This window comes from Malus sylvestris, chromosome 10, assembly GCF_916048215.2.
Source record: "Malus sylvestris chromosome 10, drMalSylv7.2, whole genome shotgun sequence".
Classification (NCBI taxonomy): Eukaryota; Viridiplantae; Streptophyta; class Magnoliopsida; order Rosales; family Rosaceae; genus Malus; species Malus sylvestris.
In genome coordinates, this window is record NC_062269.1 from 7,402,325 (window position 1) to 7,424,997 (window position 22,673).

Sequence of the window (22,673 nt, forward strand, 5' to 3'; positions counted from 1 at the left end):
GGAGACAATTGGTAGAAGTAGACAGAATAATAATCATTGGAAAGAATGATCCAACTTTGCCATATTCAAAACTCCAAAAGTGATCAAATTTTCAAGCTTCTTAAGCTTTACCATAAAAACTAGCAAGAAACGAAGCCATCAGAGAGGGAGGAGGAGGGAGGAGGGTAGAAAGAGCGCACTTCCCCCACACAACTACCATTCCAATTTCCAAATTCCAACTCAGAAAAAGTAAAAACATTTACTTTACTTAAAACTAAAGATATTTTTTTACGAAGCTTAAAGAACATTAAAAGTATATTCTACTCCACTTCTATGGCACAAAAGGAAGAAGCAACAAAGTCTTCTGAAGAAGGCAAGCTCAAGCCCCGTCCGGCGGACACAGCCATGGCTATTGCTTCAACCGCAGCTCCCGCTCCTTCCTGGTTCACGCCCAAGAGGTGATTCATTTTCTTACACTTTCGTGTTTATTTTTTCTTTTTGTTCTGTTCTGGGGTCTGTTTGGTTGGTGAGAAAATATGGAATTCAAGAGAAAGTTTTGGCCTTTTTATATTTTTTAGGGTTTTTGATTGTTTTTTGTTACTTGGGTCTGGGAAATACACGGTATTTCTATGTGGGTTTCAGAGTTTTTGGTGATTTCTTAGTTTTTCTCTACTTTCCCGGCAACCAACCCGGAAATTCGGTTTTTCTCCATAGTGGGCACTGATGTTCTTTCTGTGAAAGTTTATGGATGGAAAGGGAAAATAGTGAGAATTGTTGGATGCTTAATTAGTTAAACTATTTTGAAATTGAAAGGAGGAGGTGATGTATCATGTAAATGAATGCTCTTGAGTTAAGAATATATTTATAAGTTTCAGCTTTCAGCTGGGTTGAGTCAAGTATCATTTGAAGGTTTTGCAATACTTTTGAGTCACTGTAGTATCTCGCTGTGCAATATAAATGTCTTTATGCTGTGATTGCAGGTTACTTGTTATCTTTTGCTTGATTAACTTGATAAACTATTTGGACCGAGGAGCAATAGCAAGCAATGGTGTCAATGGGAGCCTTGGAACTTGTACAGATAGTGATATATGCACGGCTGGTACCGGGATACAGTAAGATACTAAGAACTATTTGATGGTTTCCTTGTTTCTCTGGCTTTTCACATTTGGTTGTCTTCATGCATTGCTTGATTCCATTTATTTGAATGTGCTGAGTTTTCAGGTTTTTGCATATAATCACGTTCTAGGTGCTATGGTACAGAAACATTATTGAGGCTTCTGAAATAAACAAATGTGCATCCGTATCAATTTGTTATGGATAAAAAATTTCACTTGATTTCTAAGAGCACCATATTTGAGATGTTGCCAAATTTGTTCTCCGATTAATAACCTTAGCTATGGTGTGTGAAACATATCCACCAACTACAGTCTGCAGCGGTGTTGAGACTTTAAGGTTGAGGCAGTTGCGGATTATCTGCATTTGATCCTTTTTTTTTTAACCAATTTCTGTTCTGTTTACTACACGATGCTTGCAACATGCAGTCTTTTGAGATAAGTGTCTTCCTTTCTAATATAATATTTGCCTAACAATACTCACCATTTCCTTGGGTATAAGATTTGCATAAAAATACTTTTGAACAATTGTTTGAAAAGCCTTGGGAGCAGCCTCTCCATAAATGGGGGTAAGGCTAGCCGACATTCACCTCTCCCAGACCCTGCGTAAAGCGGGAGCCTTGTGCACTGGGTACGACCTTTTTTTTTTAATTGTTTGAAAAGCGTTGTCCTGGTCACCTTTTATACCTTTTATACTTCTTGACATTCTATGCCTTTGTTTTTGTTATTTTTGAGCTACTCATGGGCCTTTCCTTTTCTTGTTGCCCTGCATGTGATAATTGTTTTCCATTTTCTTTTTCCTATTTTCTGATAAATGTTTTACTTTCCATAGAAATATAAATAATCGTTGACAGTTCCAATATTCTTAATTTCTTTTTGTATGTAGGGGGGAGTTTCACTTGAATAACTTTCAAGATGGAGTTCTATCATCAGCTTTTATGGTTGGACTGCTTATTGCTTCTCCTATATTTGCATCATTAGCACAGAGGTAACAATCACCTGTTAATAATATAGACCATACATCAAACAACAGTCATACATATTATGTCTGTCTATGAAGAGAATTTTGTTGCGTGTGTGTACACTACACACACACACACACAATCCCTCCCTCCTTTATGTATGCATTGATGAATATACATACATATAGATGAGCTTCAAGTGCAAACAGTCTACATGCGGACTAGTTTCGTTTGAAGAGCAGGCTGGTTTTCGCCCCATTCTGTTGACAAGTTGATGACACTCCTCCTCCTCCTCTTCCTCCCCCTCCCTCCTCCTTTATGTATGCATCTATGAATATACACGCATAAAGTTGAGCTTCAAGTGCAAACAGTCTACATATGGACTGGTTTTGTGTGAAGAGCAGGCTGGTTTTCGCCCCATTCTGTTGACAAGTTGATGACGTTAGGGTGTAGGGTTTAGGATTTATCTCGGTTTCTGGGCTTAGGGTTTAAATTTTAGCACTCAGGCTTTGGGTTTCTGGAGAGAGATAGGGTGCCGTCTATGATGCAGTAGCAGTACACACGACCATATAAGAAGTGGACTATTATATATATATATATGTCTGTGTGTGTGTGTGTAGATATGTATAAATTCAGAAGCATTTGGATTTCTTATTTATGCCATTTTAAATTTTGCAGTGTAAGTCCATTTAGGCTCATTGGAGTTGGATTATCAGTTTGGACCTTTGCGATAGTTGGTTGTGCTTGTTCATTCGATTTCTGGTCCATTACTATTTGCCGCATGTAAGTAACTTCATCCTTCTTGTTTTATTGCTATACCTTCTCCCCCAGTTTGTTGCTCCTTGATGTTACGTTTTTGAGCAATCCAGTAATGTGGGATATTGTTTGTTTTCCTTGTTTCAATTCCTTTTCTGTTCTCTAAAGGCTAGTTGGTGTTGGGGAAGCTTCGTTTATTAGTCTTGCAGCTCCATTCATTGACGATAATGCCCCAGCTGCTCAGGTATGGTATCTTTTGTTTCATGGCATGCCAAACATTTTAAATTTGTTGGTTCCATTTGGTTTTTACTCAACGGTGGGATATACTTCTGAAGATTTTGAACCTTATTAAAAAAGTAAATCTCGAAAGAAAAAACTGCATTACCTAAAAATAAGTATATCTCAAAGGAAAAAAACTATATATTTATTCTCAGTTCAAGTGTGTGAAAAATTAAAGAAAATATATAAGCAAAATATTGTGACAAAACCCATTTAAAAATACAGCATCTAATGGATTATAAAAAATTCAAGATGTATTAAGTCGAGTTGTACTTTTCCTTTTTTTTTCTTTTCTTTCCCTGTATAAAGCCAGTGTAATGTAACTTGGTCACTGCCTTATCTAAGAATGCCATGTGTTATCACTCTGCAGTAGTGTGCCATAGAACATGTATGATTCCCTGTCAGAAATATGTTAGAGTTGCAGTGTTAATTGACTTTTCTAAACTATCAAGAGCTTTGGATATGTTCTTAGTAGTAGGTTTTCTTTTACTGTGTCATTCTGAACACACCCCACCTGTTCATTCATGTATATATTCTTTTTTATGTTGGATACACCCCATTGCTTTTTTATTTTATTATCTTAATATCATATATATTTTTAGATTTGCTGTCAATTGACTTATGCTGTGTCTGTTATTTCAGAAAACTGCATGGCTTGGTATGTTCTACATGTGCATACCAAGTGGATATGCACTTGGCTATGTTTATGGTGGGGTGGTAAGTTATACTTAATTGCGACTGGGGGTTAGTTTCATTTGGCATATGTGGTGTCTTGACCCAAATAAAAATTTCTAGATAGAATTCTTTATATAAAAAATGCGTATTTGTTTACAGTTTGATGGTTCTCACTTGGTCCCACGTTGATCATTTTTTGGTTGTCTGTTATTTATAATACATAGGTTGGAAGTCACACCAAGTGGCGTTATGCATTTGTGGGGGAAGCAATCCTTATGCTTCCATTTGCTATTCTAGGGTTTGTTATGAAGCCTTTGCAGCTGAAAGGTGTGATTTTAGGCATCAATTCATTGTCTTCCACGGTTTTACCATATTTTTAAGGGTCATTGCTAAGCAATTTGTGATTACAGGTTTTTTTCATCCTGAATCAAAAAAAGCACTGACAGCAGTGGAAACGGCTGTTGAAGAAGTTCAAGCTAGTGATACATATGGTAATGTGGAAGCTGTATCAACAGATAATGGACCATTATAAAAACAAAGCCATGTCCTCTATCTGACTAGCTGCAGAATAGCTTATAATTAATTGGAACATCTCTAATAGGCTATGTGGATGTGAAGCATTCATCAATGAATAACTTTGTGATTTTAGTATTTTACCGTCTGTTTATACTGCATAACTGCATTTTTTAGGAGTTCTATTAATTTATATGATAGCTTTTCTCAGATTTTCTTTTTGGGATAAAAACTAAGTTGAGTTGAGTTGACAGGAAAATTTATGTTAGGATACGTCCGTCTGATAAAATTTTATGAAAAATCTCTAAATTCCCTATCCTGTAAGAGGATTGCTTCACTAATAGGTTTCCTCATTTCCTCAAGTTTTTAGGTAGCAAATGCTCATGATTCTGAATAAATTCTGAACATTGTGTTATGCATTACAAATTAATGATGCTATGTGTCATGTTCGTTAGAGGTGCTCTTTGGCAAATATTAGAACCATAAACTCTTATGATGTAAAAGGTGTAAAATATGTATTTAAAAGTTCTGTTATGTTAGCTAATCACCGTTTCCTTAGTTTCTGTCCCTCTTTCTTGACCAGAAAGTACTGCTGATAATGTTTTATGAACTTTTTATTTTTATCAGGATAGTGAAGGTTTCCGTTCTGTTAATTGTATTAGTTACTCTTTTCCTTTGACATGCTAATTTTGTTTTGAAACTCTGCACAGATTCAGATATTTCGAATGGTGAACATTCTTCCTGTTCAATGAAGGAACATGTGAGAAATTCTACCTTACAAAAATCTTCCAAGTGAGTCACTCATCCTTAAGCTCATATGTATGTAATACATTTCTTAGTTCCACAATCAAAGATCTTGTCAAATATTAGATAAATCCAAAATCATTAAGACATCTAGTTGTAGCAAAAATTAGATGAACAGAGTGTTTCAACAAAACACTAAAGTGGCCACCATTTAATTGAGAGGGTAAATGGTTTCAGATTCGGGTGACTTTTTGCTACAATGATCTTTGATAGAGGACCTAAAAACTAGACATTTTGGATTGTTGAAATATAATGTGGAGTGGGCCTATAACGGGTGTCCCTCAATTGAAGCTACCTCTCTGTAATATAATCTCTAAAATTTATATTTGTGCTGGTATATACCTAGACACACAACCCCCTTTTTGGTGGGGATAAAGCATTATGATTCATGTGAAAATTAACTAAGCTTACAAGTTCAGTGTGCGTGAGCCTTACTCAACTTGAAACAATATTTCATCCGACATAAATACACTGCTTTTTTTCTTTTTCTTATGGGATGGGAAACAAGAGATTTATGAGAGAAAATGCAAGGGATACAAGAAACATGGACTCGTAGTCCATGAAACACCATTCCAGTTAATTAAATGACACTCCTTTCCTAAGGGATAAGAAACACCAAGATTGTTAGAGAAACACAAGGAATCCAAGAAACATGGTCATGCATTCCATAAAACACCTAAAGAAAACTTAAGAAACACTCCATAAACTTCACTCTCTATTTGAATTTCTGTATCCTTCTTAAGTGGTCAATTATTTCCATGCTCACCCTGGTCATACAGAGATAGTAGTTGAATTACACAAGGAACAAAGAAGTTTGAACAGAATTAAGAGGTATTAATGAAATATATATCGTTTAAATGGAACATTTATATATCAAACCCTGAATATGTTAAGCATTAATGTTTAGCATAAAATCAGTAACCAGGTGGACTTTTCAGTGAATCATTTATGAGAATTGGAAAGATTAATTGTAAGCTGGACCAGCCTATGAAGCTGGTGTAAGTTGCTCAGGTGTGTTTTAATGTTGGCCACCGTTTTCTCCTCATAATATATCCTTGAGGATAAATTCAGCTTTTTGTTTAAATGGTAATGGTATGCACATGTTTATCATATTAATAGTATCCACTATAACTGTCAAATAAAGCAACCGTGAGAGGTCGCATTAGGCATTGTAAGGATCAATAAGTTTTAGAAGAAATAGTAAACATATATGTATTGATACCTGAGATCTTATTTTATGGCAGGTCAAATTTGGTATCAAGCATAAAGAATCAAATTTCAAGGTTTTTGAAAGATGTGAGGGTGCTATTGGTGGATAAGGTTTATGTTGTGAATGTTCTAGGTACTTATCTTTTTCTTTCCCCACCTGCTTTACCAACTAGTGTTTGTATATGAATTTCTTTGGTTCATGGTTGTTTCTTTGTATAGTTCTTTCACTAGCTAGTTTCCTGAGAACTCATTCAGCGGTGTAATATTTTAGTCATCATTTTGCCTTCGTCTTTATCTATATACGAATTCCCTGAAAATGTGAAATTTTCATTTGTAGGTTACATAGCATACAACTTTGTCATAGGTGCATACTCATATTGGGGGCCTAAGGCTGGATATAATATATATCATATGGTAAGCATTTCACTTTGATTGTATAGATTTGTATTATTCAATATTTTTTCCTTTCTTACTCTCGGTGTAGTCATAGTTGATGTTAAGTAGTTAGGAGATAGCTCCGTGATAAAACCTGCTTTAAATTCATGGTCTTTTGGCAGACTGATGCAGATCTTATATTTGGAGGTCTTACAATTGTGTGCGGAATATTGGGCACACTAGCGGGAGGCTTTCTTCTGGATTATATGACTAACACTATCTCTAATGCTTTTAAGGTAATCCAAAATGTTTTACTTGATGCCATTATCTAACGAATCTATAAAATGAAAGTTGTTTATATGCAATACTGCTGCTTGGCTATGGATAACTTGTGTAGTCATTGTCCAATCATTGTGTTCCCTTTTGTTTCTTTGCCTTTGCATCACTAAGTACCAGACTGTATTGCAGCTTCTTTCAGTGGTAACGTTAATTGGGGGTGCCTTTTGCTTTGGTGCCTTTTGCTTCAAGAATATGTATGCTTTCCTAGCTCTTTTCGCAATCGGTGAACTACTTGTCTTTGCAACTCAGGTGCGTTCCTATTCAAAGAAATTTTCTCCTATTATTTTTATGGTTTTGTTCAATTTGCCTATGCTGCCGAGCACTGAACTACTTTGTATGGCTCAAAAAATAAATAATTACCGTATTCCACTGTTTGCATGACAGATATTTAGTGCCAGACCTATGGAATACTCACTCCTCTTGGTCTTCTATGTTTCCCTTTTGCAGGGTCCTGTAAATTACATTAATCTCCATTGTGTTAAACCTAATATGAGGCCACTATCCATGGCTATGTCAACGGTTTCAATTCATATCTTCGGTGATGTACCTTCCGCACCTCTTGTTGGAGTTCTCCAGGTTTGCCTTCCAGTATTTCATTATATGTCATTTAACTTGCAAATGATCCCTTTAGAAATCCTTGGTTGCACATTCTAACTGAGTATTCTTCTTTCTTTCGGTTTTGGATTGGTTGTCGACTGTGCAGGATGCAATTAACAACTGGAGGAAGACTGCTCTTATTCTAACAGCTATTTTGTTTCCATCAGCTGTAATATGGTTTATAGGTAAGTTTCTGGCAGTTACCCTGTTATTTTACTGTGGAACTTTTTGAATTGGACGATTTGTCAGACGATGGAATTTTAATTAGTGTGGATATTTGAGTAATTCCAAAATAGATGAGACGTTAGTACTCCATGTGTCACAATACAAGTGGAGGGACACGGAAAAATATATCGTCTCTCTACTTGTATTGTGACACGTGGATTACCAGCTTGTGTGATGGGTACTTGGAAATCGAGATTTGTAATCCTTATTTGGCTACCATCACAGGAATCTTTCTGCACAGCGTGGATAGATTTAACGAGGAAAGTGAGCATCAGGTGACCATCCAAACCGAAAGGTCAAACACAACGCCGTTGCTTGAAGGGAAGAAGATAGAAACAACTGAATCTGTTGCTGAACCATGAGACGAGATATTTTCGTTTCTTTTTTCTTTCGTTGCAACCTGTCACATATCCAGGTCTTGTTTAGTAGGGTGGTTGAGTTCCTGTACATACGGTCCCTAGTGCTATAATTTCTTATAAAATTTCTACTTTCCAATGCACGTGTTCGTATTTGTTTTTCTTTCTGAATTTTTTTTTTCAAAGGCTGTACAAAAAATGCATGTTAATAATTCCATCCTCTTCTTTTCTTTGGCATGTTAATGATTCCACCATTTTCGAGTTTTTTTCCCCCCGGATATAGAAGCATGATTAAATGAGATTGCTTGGGTTTTTTTTTTTTTTTTTTTTTTTTGTTTAAATTTTTTTCCACATGGCACCGATGACAGCCACGTCATAAAAGTATGGATCCCCCTTGGGGCGCATCATTATTTAACAGACCAATTAACAATTTTTAACCGCTGTATGACATGCGATGAAATTCTAAGTTATTGTTATTGCGTGAGATTGTAATGTTTTAAGGATGAAATCTATTTTTGGGCAGCAATAGTCTCTGTGAATCTCTTCCTGACCAGGCCAGGCTGAGTTTCACTTAACCCTTCCCCTTCTGAGGCCAAGTGTTAGCGGCTAGCATGAGGTTGTAATTGAACACAAACTTGAGAGTGCATACCGTAATTTACCCAAATAACAAGTCGGGTGTCCAAATACCACTTTGAGGCTGTGAATAGATCTCACAGGATTAGGGACTTTGAAACAACGTATACCTTTGCTACTTCACCACCATTATTCCAAACCTGCAGTGTATATAAGTTACTCATATGCTGCAATAATAGAACACAAAACTAGGGGCTAAGTCCAGCTTAGCATCACCCGTTTGTCAAAAGGAAATATCTCTAATGAATCACCAAGAAACACAAAATATATTTAGGCGCGTGGAGTGGAATTCCAATTCTAGCGATTTATCTATGCAAGTGATAGTTCTCCGGCAGGAATTGATCTCTTGACAAGCTTTGCCCACGATTCATTGGTTTCGGATATGACCTTAAGAGCATAATCCTGTTCATCACAGGAATTGTTTCTAAAATTAGACATAAAGCACATCACGCACACGTACACGCACACGTACACACACACACACACACGCACACGTACACGCACACGCAGAGATTGTAGGTTGTATCATTCATATCTAATGTTTTGCAGATGGTGGCAATGAATTTATTTGTTCTTTGCTTATACAAGAAAAGCAAGAGAAGGTTTAAGTGTGACAATTAGTGTTATGCTACTGTGTAGTGGACAGTACCAAACCACACCGGGAAAGAATTTCAAGCAATAAATAGACTGGAACAAGAGATAACTAACAACCAATACAACCAAAGTTAGAACATCGATACATGAGTTTTAGGGGCGACAGACCCAAGAGCGAAGTCTTTAATCAGAAATTTCTGAATGTGCAGCATAAAACTATGCACAAAGCCTCTTAAAAGAGTAATTCTATAGACTTAAAAATCAAATCATCGCCCTTGATTTCTTAATAAATAATCACGTAACCCTATCCATAAAAACAAAAACAAAAGATAGAGAGAAAGCAAATGGATCAAATTGGAATGTTGACAGATGAGTTCTCAGGCAAAGAGACCAAAGAGAAACCCTAAATCTGATTGTTTGCGATAAGTTGGAAAAAAGCTGCATGCAAATCCCCTCCGGAAACAGCATTTAAACCTGGGTAACAGCAGCCCAAGGATCCCACCCCTTGATTACTTAATTATTTAATCCTAATCTTCCAAAATACTTTAGACTCACATAACTGTCAGATGATTGATTAAAAAGACTAGGAGTTTACCAAATAAAACATGGAATCCAAACAAGACAAATAATAACTAAGAAGCAACTAAAACCCTGAACTAACTAGAACCCAAGCCAAGTTGGCTACCTATTTATGTTGGCAGGTATATTTTCCTGCATGCCATTGCCATGACCACTATACTAATTTCACAATGATGCATGAATTAAGACTTGCAATTAATGTCCAGCAAAGGTAGATTCATGCATCGTGTTTCGACTGCCTTTATGTTGTGGGACACCAATTCGTTTAAATCATGCCCTATTCCTGAATATTGAGTCCATGCACCATGCAACATATCAAATGTAGCACGCCCTAAAAAAAAAAAAATACTGCAAAGAAAACAATTACCTCGCCCTTAACCTTAAACCCTCCCACTGCACCCCAATCCTACTGCCTCGTTTTGAAGTAAACTCTAGATTCACACAAGTCAGATGACCATAAAGAGACAGTCTTACATGAATTATGCATTTACATAAGCAATTATTGAAGACATTGAAATCAGAAAATCAGATTTGACTTGGACAAATGCATTTTCTAAACCCATTAGTGTGTGCTCTAGAACAAGTAATTGGGCTATAAAACACGAGTATTCATTCAATGACCTTCACCCTACCCCCATAACTAATTTTGTAATCAAATCTTGTCATGCCTCCTTACAACACTGGCACTTTGCAAGGAGTACTATACTACTAGGCCAGAGTGTCAACAAAAGCTGGTGACTGAATCAATAAAGGAACGAATCATGGGAAAAAGAAAAAAGCAACACTCCATAATAGCAACTTGGCAGCCTAGATAGAATTGAAAAATAGACCAAACAAATAGAGTACTCAAAACAATTCAGGGATAGCAATTGAAAATGTCACTGTAAAATTACCTTGTTTGCTGCTTTGTTGCCAAGACCAAATTTGTTAGCAGGCTTTCCATCAGGTATCTTGTAGTCTCTGAACCAGTCCCTTATTGCAGTGAGAGTCCCCTGAAGTAAACCATAAGATTAAGCCTCATGAGTTTTGGCACATTTTACTGAAATTAATTCTTCAGCTTATCCTTAAACCACTCCACTCCTACTAGCAAATGAGTAACGTCCAGGTACAAATGCTAATGTGGCTTATGGATTAGTTATGATAAAAATAAGAACTACCATGCCCACCAATGCCTTAAGTTGTTTTCAACAATATCCCCATATATTTTTATGTGAACAATATTTATCACCGTTTCCTTTCATTTTAGTACAAAATTTACTCGCAACACCACACACGTACTAAGTCCATTCGAAAAGCTTACTCTAGTTTAGGAAGGTAGATAAATTGTAACTAAACAGTAACGTATATCACAACCATCCACTTCACTCAAAAGAGTTAAGGTAGACTTTATCCATTTTTTGTACAGTAATCATATAATGTAACAACAATGAATTTCAAATCTGAAAACATCTATAATTGAATATATTAATTACGGTGGCAAGGGTTGGTGAGTGTGTAATTACAGAAATCTGATAGTGCTTGGTTAAAAGTAAGTGCTTGGTTAAAAGTAATACATACTGGGAAATGCTTCTCAACATCATCAACGTCGTTAACTAGAGAAGCCCTTGGATCATCCAATGAAATTGCAACAATTTTCCAGTCAAGTTCCCCTTCATCGATCATAGCTAAAGCAGCCAATGGCTTTACTTTGAGAATCTCACCAATCTTTCTCCGACTATCACCTATCTCAACAACATCAACTACAGGTTGTAGAAAAACAAGATTTTTAGTTTTCCTTCTAAAGGTGACACTTGCCTTGGACAAAAGTTGGTAACATAAAACACAGACAAGTGAGCATACCTGGATCATTATCCCCAAATGCTCCTTCAACTTCATTGTTAGCAAGCGATGGGTCTTCCCACGTTTGTGGAAGCAACCCATAATTCCAATTAATGTTGTAGCTGAGAAGGATAGGCATTCAGATAGATAACTATTTTTTTTTACAACGATGCATTTACACTAAAGGGTGGGAGAACACATAAGATAACTTCAAGAATTTAAATAAACAATGATAGATAGATAGTGCACACACAATACCCGTGCAATGTCATGGTGGTTGCGTAAAAGAAAGACACTTAGAAATGATGAGATAAAAAGAGTAACTTGGAAACAAAGTAATGTGTCATTTTATAAACTTTAGCTCCAAATTTTATAACTAAAATTGCTTAATGGAATTATTTCGTGTAGTGTGAATTTTCTTTTATATGTAAAGAAATAATTGTATATGTTTCTCTTAATAATATAAACAGAAGATGATACGTCCAGAGTGTGTATAGCATGTGTGTAACGTGATGTCGTTCCAAAGGAAGAAAGAACGTAAGATATGTGGAATGAGAGTAACTACTCTAGCATGTCTGTAAATAATGGTAACAGAAGGTTGTGTAACCTCAATATACATTGTTGTCCATTTCCTATCATCTTAAACTTTTGGGTAAGTGGTTGTGTAACATTAGTTTGTAAGAAGTCCTCAATTCAGTCCTCAATCCCCATTTCTTAATTGGTTTATAGGAAAAAACAAGTAAACTAAAATATCAAACTCTTGCCACAATATTGCTCATATATGCATGTGCTTATCTGCATATTACTCATATATGCATGTCCTTATCTGTGGGCATCTATCACCCAGGGAAAAAAAATGTGCATATAAGAAATTAAACAAATAAAGATAATCAGCACCAACAGTGACTTACTCATAGTCATGATGCACCCTTAGCCAAAAATTACATTGATTCAGGTAACATATCCAAGCACCACAAGAACAAACACTATAATATAACCTTAAGAAAAGTAAAATTAGACTTACGGATAGTAACGAAGTTTTCCTTTCTTTGTATCCTGCTTTATCGGGGTGTGTGGCTCATCAGTAGCAACCTCCATCTTTGCGCTCGATTCTTTGGGTATTTCAACCACAACGTTGAATACACCATCACCCGCTTGCAACGGTATATCATGCCAAGGCGAAACCTATGTATAAGCCAACACACTGTTATAGCAGATTGAAACAAGGTAAACTAATTGGCGTGAAGAAACCCAACGATGTATCAAATACTCTGGCAATTTGAAATTCCTCTTACAATTGCATACACACATTTTCTCGTTTGAGTACAAATTCGAACTACAAATAATCAGAGACAGCCAAGGGTTTAATCTCAAACAAAGAAAACACATAAGCATATCCATATAATCACAAACCATGGCATTACATCAGTCCTCTCTCTAAGGCCCTAACGTGGTTACTGAATGTTTCATTTCGTTTTGTTGCCTCCATATAACCACCGAAACGACACAATCCTGAAAACTCAATCAAATTTGACACGGAGAGACCTCAATGAAGCAAATGATATATGCCATCTAAAGTAAAAAAATTCAAAATTAATTCACACCTTTTCTGGCCATCAGAAGCTTCCATTATTCCATTAATTACCAAAAAAATAGTATATATATAATAAGAAATTTAAGAATTCATGAATTATTACCCCATTTTATGCATTTATGGGAAGCTTTCACATTGTGCAGTTTTTTCCTGCATTTTCTCAGAATCCAAACAAACAACACAACAGAAAACGGAAAAATGGAAAGAGAGCAAACCTTTTGACCGGAACGGTCGACGAAGAAGAGGCGGTAGTCTAGGGTTTCCGGCTGGCCTTCCTCCTTGATCTGAACCTCGGGATTGTAGATAGCTGTGCAAATGAAGGACCTCCTGCTCCTGGACGAAGACGACAACGACAGCGACGCTGCTCTTCTTCTAGTGAAGCAAAGGGTGGTAGTGCTGTAGGGACTCTGCTTCGGAAGGAACGACGTCGCCTTGGAGAGCAAGCAGGAAGTATTGGCGGCGGTCAGCACTCTCGCGGTGGCCATGGCTCCTGACTGACGGCTTTGATGAAGGGACTAGTGAGAGTGGTATTGATCGAGTGAGGGTGTGTTTGGGTTTCTGAGCCACAGGAACAAGTAAGCTTTGATTGGCTCTTCTTGTCGTTCGCGTATTTTGTTGGGAAGTCGACAGGTCAACTCATCCCATACCCTTCTGTTGACCCTAAAAAAGCTTACATGTCGTGCAGATCGAGTAACTAATGAGCTAATTACGTCATTCTATGCAGGCATGCCAACTCGTCGGTCGAGCTTGGCCGACGAGTAATAATTTCGTCCCTCATGCATAATAATTTCACAAATTTCGGCTACCGAATGTGTTGAACAATTATTATGCCCCTCATGCATAATAATTTCGCCAATTTCGGCTTTTAACTCGAATAACTTAGCCGAACGGAATTTCTCTATATTGACTTTATCACCGATAATCATATTGATTGGCGTGGTTTCTTCAACTGAAACCATGAATTGGTCTTGTTCGTCATTGGAACACTTTTCTGACTAATCATTGTCTAAGTCAATTTGTGGCTCAGAAACTTGAATTTTTTCTTCTAGGTCTACCATACTTTCAGTCTCGATCGAAACAACAAGTGGCCTAAGTTCTTCAGTCGTCTCGACAATGTCTGAGGCCGAATTTTGATTGCGGTAGGAGCGGAAATTTGCCCCCCGACCTCTTGCCTTTCAGAAATTCTACCCCATCTCTTGAAGCATTGTTTTTGCTCCTTTAATAGGCGATGAAACTCATCCCAGGAAGCCTGATCGAGATATATCATGTGAACTTTGTAGTTTTAGCACTTAGTCCCACTGGGCGTGCCAAAATGTTGACCCTAAAAAACTACTAAGCCTACGTGGTGCACATACCGAGTAACTAATGAGCTAACTATGTCATTCGGTTGTATGCGGGCGTGCCAACTCGTCGGCCGAGCTCGGCCGAGCTCGGCCGAGGAGTAAAATTTGTTGATGTTGCGTTGGGTGCGCTGCTGACTTCTGAATCTCGCGACTACGATCAAGGAAGGAACATTATCAGCCTTCGGGTTCTAGAGCCTGAAGACAATGCTGCTAGTTCTGCGAAGTTCACAAATTGTCGGTGCCGGATTCGGTTACGGTGATTATATTCGTGAGAGTATAAGCACGCCGAATCGACACCAAAGTATTGGGACACAAATACTCAAAACAAATGTATGTCTTGATTGTGAAAGTGGTTCGGCCGTCAGAATGACAAACTCTAAAACCTACTTGCGAATAACCAATCATAAACAACTTGGCGTTCAATGTGCCGAGTATAGTAACTTGTAACACCTCGCTTCGCCGAAAAGGCTAACGAGATGACCTCTGCCAATAAGGACTCGAAGATCCTTCTAGACTAAGACTTGGATAGATAACCAGTCGGCCTTGTTGCAGTGCTGTTTATCCAAACTGAAGGTGCTTCACGGTCGGCTGATTCTACAGCAACAGTGTTGTTTATCCAAACTGAAGATGTTCGCCGGTTGCCTTCACAGTGTTGTTGATCCAAACTGAAGATATGTTGGCGAAAAAAGAAAACAAAAATCTCAAGGTTGTTGAGAGGTTTTGCGTAGAGCGAGGGTTTGCACAAGGCAATTTGTGTGTTGAATTGGAAAGGCTCTTCCGTTGCCACTACCTCTGTATTTATAGTAGTTGTCTTTCACTTGGCATGGTCTAGACTTGTAGAATTTGATTTTAATTCAAACTCGTCAACCAAAACTTCAATCAAAGACTTCTCAAGATAAGCGAGAGCCTATCCTTTAGCTATCATCACTCATCATCATCTTACTTTACTTAAAAAAAAAAACATTTGTTTTTCTTCCTTATCCTTTGTATGCCTCAAAAGAAATCGTGCCCTCAGACTATCTCCTAGTTCAGCTAGGAAACCGTGCCCTCACATCAATGTTTTCCTTTTGTATTTCCACCATGTAGATCCAGGTGGCGCTTATGCATGCAAAGTTACATGGGAGAAAATCCCAACAAGCACATTCACGTGGCCACATCCAAAAGCATATACCATTTGGCACCATATTTATCTGCTGCCACATATCCCAATATTCCATACGTTCAAATCAATTAGGATATAGACAAATATCAGTTTTAAACAATTTAATATATTATTAAGAGATAATATCATGATTAAAATCATAACATTATTTCTCAATAATAATTGAAAATCATTTCAACTACCCTGTCATTCAACGGCACTTGATTACTCGGACCGATAGTGTAAAATTGGGTCCAAACATTGCCCCCTAGTTTCCTTGAGCTTCGGCCTGTAAGCTAAATGGTTAAGGAAATTAGCTCAGTCGAAGAAATATATGGTTGAGGAATCCACTCCATAGCCTGACACGTCTTGAAAGAGACCTCGACGAGCTGGCCGAGGAAAACCAAATGGGGTCGAAGTCTCTAAGATTCTCGCCCACCGCTTCTCATGGTACTTAGATTATAAAACGAACCTATGCCGAGCACCAGCTCGCCGAGCTCAGCATGCGTGATATAGGTCAAGAAGGATTGGGGGTAGGGGGTTGAGAAAAAATTTTCTTGTCAACTCGGCCTACATTTATATATGTATATATATACCTCGACGTGTTAGCTAAGGCCGGCCCTAAAAAATTTCGTCCTTCCAATGGATTCTAACAATCTTGGAAGCAAATCATGATTCCCCACCTGCACCCATATGGCCATAGGCTGAAGCCTACTATCTTTCTTGTCCAAATATCACATCACGTCCTGAAGCAAGCTGTATATAAAACCCCATGGAAATATTGGAACCACGTGAAGGCATACCATCTAATAAAGGTGGCCTTTTCCAAATGTCTTTGTTAAAACCAAGGCCTTATATATATATATATATATATATATATATATATATATTCCACTGAAGCCTATATCGATTTGACATCCTAACTTCCAATATAAGGATAAGGATTGTCTGCCCTCCACTTCCGGTGCCATCCCCGTGCCCTCCTATTTATGTGGTCATGGTTTAGCCACGTCAACATATATTACTATTTATTTTTATCTTATTATATCTATAAAAAATAATATAAAATGTTGACGTGGCTTAACCGTGATCACACAAAACAGGAGGGCACCGGAAGTGAAGGGCAAACAATCCTTGTCCCCAATATAAAACCCAATGGCGACTGTTATATACACACACACACACACACGTGCTTTGATAGTCCTCCCACATCACTTTATTGAAAAAGTCTGCAACCACTAGTCCCAATTTCTGTCAAGGTGGAAAATCCAAGCGGGAGAATTCGCCATTTGTCCCTTTCATGCACATGCATACATGCATGCATTTTATTTAATGTAGAAAAAGAGGCGCACTGTCACAGCTCTCTACTGCCGAGGTCGAAGAAAAAATTTGAAGGGTTGAGAAAAATTGGGCAGAGGGTCGAGAAAACCATTCTTAGCTGCTCGGCCTATCACCTCAGCCATTGCAGTAAATAATCCCATTCACCGATCATACCTTTATTGCCCCCTTATTTTCTTATGCATCTGTTTATATATATATTTTTTTAGCAAACGGAAATAAAAGTGGCCAAACTATAATCAGGAGGAGGCCAACGCTACTTTATTCCAAGTCGAGATCTTTTTATATCAAAATTTTCAAATTGATTTCGCTCTAGACCAAATAAAGAATATTCTCCAAATATTTTTGACTTGGCGAAATATTTTCCACTTTTGGCTAACGAATGTGTTGAACAATTATTATGCCCCCCAGGCATAATACTTTCGCCAATTTCGGCTTTTAAATCGAACAACTTAGCCGAACGGGATTTCTATATATCGGCTTTATCACCAATAATCATATTGATTGGCGTGGTTTGTTACTAAAACCATGAATTGGTTTTGTTCGTCATTGGAACACTTTTCTGACGAATCATTGTCTAAGTCAATTTGTGGCTCAGAAACTTGATTTTTTCTTCTAGGCCTACCATACTTTTAGTCTCGATCGAAACAACAAGTGGCCTAAGTTCTTTGACCATCTTGACAATGTTCTGAGGCTGAATTTTGATTGTGGTAGGAGCGGAAATTTGCCCCCTGGCCTCTTGCCTTTCAGAAATTCTACCCCATCTCTTGAAGCATTGTTTTTGCTCCTTTAATAGGCGATGAAACTCATCCCAGGAAGCCTGATCGAGATATATCATGTGAACTTCGTAGTTTTAGCACTTAGTCCCATTGGGCGTGCCAAAATGTTGACCTTAAAAAACTACTAAGCCTACATGGTGCGCATGCCGAGTAACTAATGAGCTAACTACGTCATTCAGTTGTATGCGGGCGTGCCAACTCGTCGGCCAAGCTCGGCCGATGAGTAAAATTTGTTGATGTTGCGTTGGGTGCGCTGCTAACTTCTGAATCTTGCGACTGCGGCCGAGGAAGGAACACTTTCGGCCTTCGGGTTCTGGAGCCTGAAGACAAGGCTGTTAATTCTGCGAAGTTCACAAATCGTCGGCGCCAGATTCGGTCACGGTGATTATGTTCGTGAGAGTATAAGCACGCCGAATCAACACGAAAGTATAGGGACACAAATACTCAAGACAAATGTATGTCTTGATTGTGAAAGTGGTTCGGCTGTCAGAATGCCGAACTCTAAAACCTACTTGCAAATAACCAATCATAAACAACTCGGCGTTCAATGTGCCGAGTATAGTAACTTGTAACACCTCGCTTCGTCGAAAAGGCTAACGAGATGACCTCTGCCAATAAGGACTCGAAGATCTTTCTTGACCCTAAAAAACTACTAAGCCTACGTGGTGCGCATACCGAGTAACTAATGAGCTAACTATGTCATTCGGTTGTATGCGGGCGTGCCAACTCGTCGGCCGAGCTCGGCCGAGCTCGGCCGAGGAGTAAAATTTGTTGATGTTGCGTTGGGTGCGCTGCTGACTTCTGAATCTCGCGACTACGATCAAGGAAGGAACATTATCAGCCTTCGGGTTCTAGAGCCTGAAGACAATGCTGCTAGTTCTGCGAAGTTCACAAATTGTCGGTGCCGGATTCGGTTACGGTGATTATATTCGTGAGAGTATAAGCACGCCGAATCGATACCAAAGTATTGGGACACAAATACTCAAAACAAATGTATGTCTTGATTGTGAAAGTGGTTCGGCCGTCAGAATGCCGAACTCTAAAACCTACTTGCGAATAACCAATCATAAACAACTTGGCGTTCAATGTGCCGAGTATAGTAACTTGTAACACCTCGCTTCGCCGAAAAGGCTAACGAGATGACCTCTGCCAATAAGGACTCGAAGATCCTTCTAGACTAAGACTTGGATAGATAACCAGTCGGCCTTGTTGCAGTGCTGTTTATCCAAACTGAAGGTGCTTCACGGTCGGCTGATTCTACAGCAACAGTGCTGTTTATCCAAACTGAAGATGTTCGCCGGTTGCCTTCACAGTGCTATTTATCTAAACTGAAGATGTGTTGGCGAAAAAAGAAAACAAAAATCTCAAGGTTGTTGAGAGGCTTCACGTAGAGCGAGGGTTTGCACATGGTAGTTTGTGTGTTGAATTGGAGGGGCTCTTCCGTTGCCACTGCCTCTGTATTTATAGTAGATGTCTTTCGCTTGGCACGGTCTAGACTTGTAGAATTTGATTTTAATTCAAACTCGTCAACCAAAACTTCAATCAAAGACTTCTCAAGATAGGCGAGAGCCTATCCTTTAGCCGTCATCACTCATCATCATCTGACTCTACTTAAAAAAAAAAAACATTTGTTTTTCTTCCTTATCCTTTGTATGCCTAAAAAGAAACTGTGCCCCCAGACTATCTCCTAGTTCAGCTAAGAAATCATGCCCTCGCATCAATGTTTCCTTCTGTATTTCCACCATGTTGATCCAAGTGGCGCTTATGCATGCAAAGTTACATGGGATAAAATCCCAACAAGCACATTCACGGGCCACATCCAAAAGCATATACCATTTGGCACCATATTTATCTGTTGCCGCATATCCCAATATTCCATACGTTCAAATCAATTAGGATATAGACAAATATTAGTTTTAAACAATTTAATAGATTATTAAGAGATAATATCATGATTAAAATCACAACATTATTTCTCAATAATAATTGCAAATCATTTAAACTACCCTGTCATTCAACGGCACTCGATTACTTGGGTCGATAGTGTAAAATCGGGTCCAAACACTTTCTCATCCCCTTCTATTTATGTGGTCACGGTTAAGCCATGTCAACATTTTATATTGATTTTTTTTTATAGAAATAATAAGACAAAAAGCAATGGGAATATAAAATGTTGACGTGGCTTAACCGTGACCACATAAATAGGAGGGGATGGGAATGGTATGAGATGGGGGAGCGCAGACAATCCAGGTCTAGTCGACAGATCTTTAATCCTTTGTCCCTGTTTTCTCTGTCTCGCCTATGTTCCCTTACTAATTTGTTGCTAGTTGTACATTCACTAACACATTGGCCTCGCTTTGTACGCTATATAAGGCATCAGATAGGACTAGGAATACGAAACCGGGTGTTTGGTGTCCATACGTATTAAATAGTCAATGGATTAAAAAATCTGGTCCCACCTCTTTTATACAACATACACCCGCTTGGTTATACGCTCCAAAAGCACTGTATTATTTATTCGGGTAGAAACACGCTTGCTTGCTCGCTTTCTCTGTCCTTTCGGCCCGCTCTAGCCCTCTCGCATCGAGAATCTCAGGTTGCCGAAATTTTTCTTCTTCTCACTTTGTTCTGCCTTCCTATTTTTCTTGAAATTTTCTACGACGATGGCTAATGGGACTGTTGGACATAATTGGAGACGGGGGCAGAGCGAAAGTTGCTAGAGGTAGGCTTCTTGTAGTTGATGTCGTGCTAGGCTTCCTCCTTGAAACCCATATGGATGGGCTCATCCTCGTCCAGGTCGTTGCCGTCACTCAACATTGCTGGAGATTTTGTCATTCTCTTTCTCTCTCTTTTCACACAACTATGTATTTACACATTCTACTCAAATTGTCAAAAGTGTTATGGACTACATTGAGAGATTTTGTTTGGTTTTTGGATTAATTAGTAATTGATATTTTGTTGTGAGGTAATTAAACTCAAAATTGGGAAAGATTTCATTTGGGCTTTCGAAGGAAATTAAAGGTGGTGATGAATCGATGATAGATTTGTAAATTAGGTTTTCTTGGGAAATACTTCAAAAAGAGAAAGATGATAAGTTTTGCTGGGAATTGATAATAGGATTTGATGCAAAATGATAGGATTTGAAAATTATGCAAGATTTCATCTGGGCAATTTGATCGGGGAAAGATGAAGAAATGAAAATGACGACCTGGGTTTTTTTTCTTCATCTTATTGGCACAACACCAAACACAATATAAATAATACTATGGTTATCCGATATCACACCAAACGTCCGCTAATTTAGTCAGTACTATACGATGACTATTTATCCTATCCGACTGAAATAGTCAATACAGTTTGAGCTGCCAAACAATGCCTTATACATAAAATCAATTAGTACGCCGTCATTTGATAAGAAGGTATTTGTTAGTTTCTCTCTGAACTTGTATAGAGCTGCTAATTTCCCTGAACTTTAATTTTAGCTGTTAAGCCCGTTACCCCTGAGATAAGCACAGAAAAAGGACGCGAAGAAAGTTGTGAGAGAAGCTAAGCTAGTGGCTTTTAACGATATATATAAGCAACTAGATACCAAAGAATGAGAGCTGGATATCTATAAACTAGCTAGAGTAAGGGAAAAGAAGACAAGAGACCTAAACCAAGTGAGGTACATCAAGGATGAGAATGGAAAGGTTCTTACTATAGAGAATGAAGTCAAAGACAAATGGAGATGTTATTTTCATAATCTTTTCAATGAAGGACATGAAATGAGTATTTCTTTGGGGGAGTTGAGTAACTCAGAAGAGTAGAAACCACTCATTTTACCGCTGAATTAGGAAGAAAGAAGTGGTTATAGTTTTAAAAAAGATGAAGCACAGAAAAATAGTGGGCCCAAATGATATACCGATCGAAGTGTAGAAAGTCTTGAGAGAGACGGGTATAGCATGGCTCACAGACATTTTCAATAGGATTTTAAAAACGAAGAAGATGCCAAATGAATGGCGAAAGAGCACTTTGGTGCCTATTTATAAGAATAAGGGCAACGTACAAAATTGTATGAACTATAAGGGTATTAAGTTAATGATTCATACAATGAAGCTCTGGGATAGAGTAATTGAGCATAGATTGAGGCAAGAGACACCGGTCTCGGACAACCAATTCGGGTTCATGCCAAGGTGCTCAACCATGGAGGCAATCTATCTCTTACGAAGATCAATGGACAGATGTAGAGATATGAAAAAGGATTTGCACATGGTTTTTATAGATTTGAAAAAAAAGTATGATAAGGTCCTAAGAAACATTCTTTGGAGAATTTTAGAGGAAGGAGTACGAGTAACATATATCCAAGCTATAAAGGATATGTATGATGTAGTAAGGACTACCGTAATAACTCATGAAGGACAAACCGAAAGCTTCCCCATTACTGTATGGTTACATCAAGGCTCATCTTTAAGTCTTTACCTTTTTACATTGGTAATGGATGAGTTAATGAGACATATTCAAGATGAAATTCCTTGGTGTATGTTTTTCGCAGACGATTAGTGTTGATGGATGAAACTTAAGAAGGAGTAAATGCGAAGCTTAACCATTGGAGATAAGTGTTGGAATCTAAAGGTCTTTGCCTAAGTTGGTCAAAGATAGAGCATATGAAGTGCAAGTTAAGTGCAAACAGAGGC

At 38.0% G+C, this 22,673-nt stretch overlaps 2 protein-coding genes across 2 annotated transcripts; one reads left to right on the top strand and one right to left on the bottom strand.

The window, feature by feature from the left end:
• Positions 1 to 152: 152 nt before the first annotated feature.
• Positions 153 to 8,320, top strand: LOC126586217 (probable sphingolipid transporter spinster homolog 2). Its single transcript, XM_050250950.1, has 16 exons — positions 153 to 437; positions 960 to 1,091; positions 1,978 to 2,079; positions 2,732 to 2,836; positions 2,978 to 3,053; positions 3,731 to 3,805; positions 3,988 to 4,090; positions 4,174 to 4,254; positions 4,987 to 5,068; positions 6,325 to 6,422; positions 6,627 to 6,703; positions 6,847 to 6,960; positions 7,133 to 7,252; positions 7,451 to 7,579; positions 7,707 to 7,785; positions 8,051 to 8,320. The coding sequence occupies exons 1-16, from the start codon at positions 313 to 315 to the stop codon at positions 8,185 to 8,187; spliced, it is 1,635 nt and encodes a 544-aa protein (XP_050106907.1). The 5' UTR covers positions 153 to 312; the 3' UTR covers positions 8,188 to 8,320.
• A 623-nt stretch (positions 8,321 to 8,943) lies between these two features.
• On the bottom strand, positions 8,944 to 13,984 carry LOC126586226 (soluble inorganic pyrophosphatase 6, chloroplastic-like). The gene is made up of 6 exons (XM_050251001.1): positions 13,615 to 13,984; positions 12,830 to 12,990; positions 11,827 to 11,927; positions 11,545 to 11,726; positions 10,881 to 10,979; positions 8,944 to 9,216 (listed from the first exon to the last, which is right to left on the bottom strand). The coding sequence occupies exons 1-6, from the start codon at positions 13,882 to 13,884 to the stop codon at positions 9,124 to 9,126; spliced, it is 906 nt and encodes a 301-aa protein (XP_050106958.1). The 5' UTR covers positions 13,885 to 13,984; the 3' UTR covers positions 8,944 to 9,123.
• Positions 13,985 to 22,673: the final 8,689 nt, after the last annotated feature.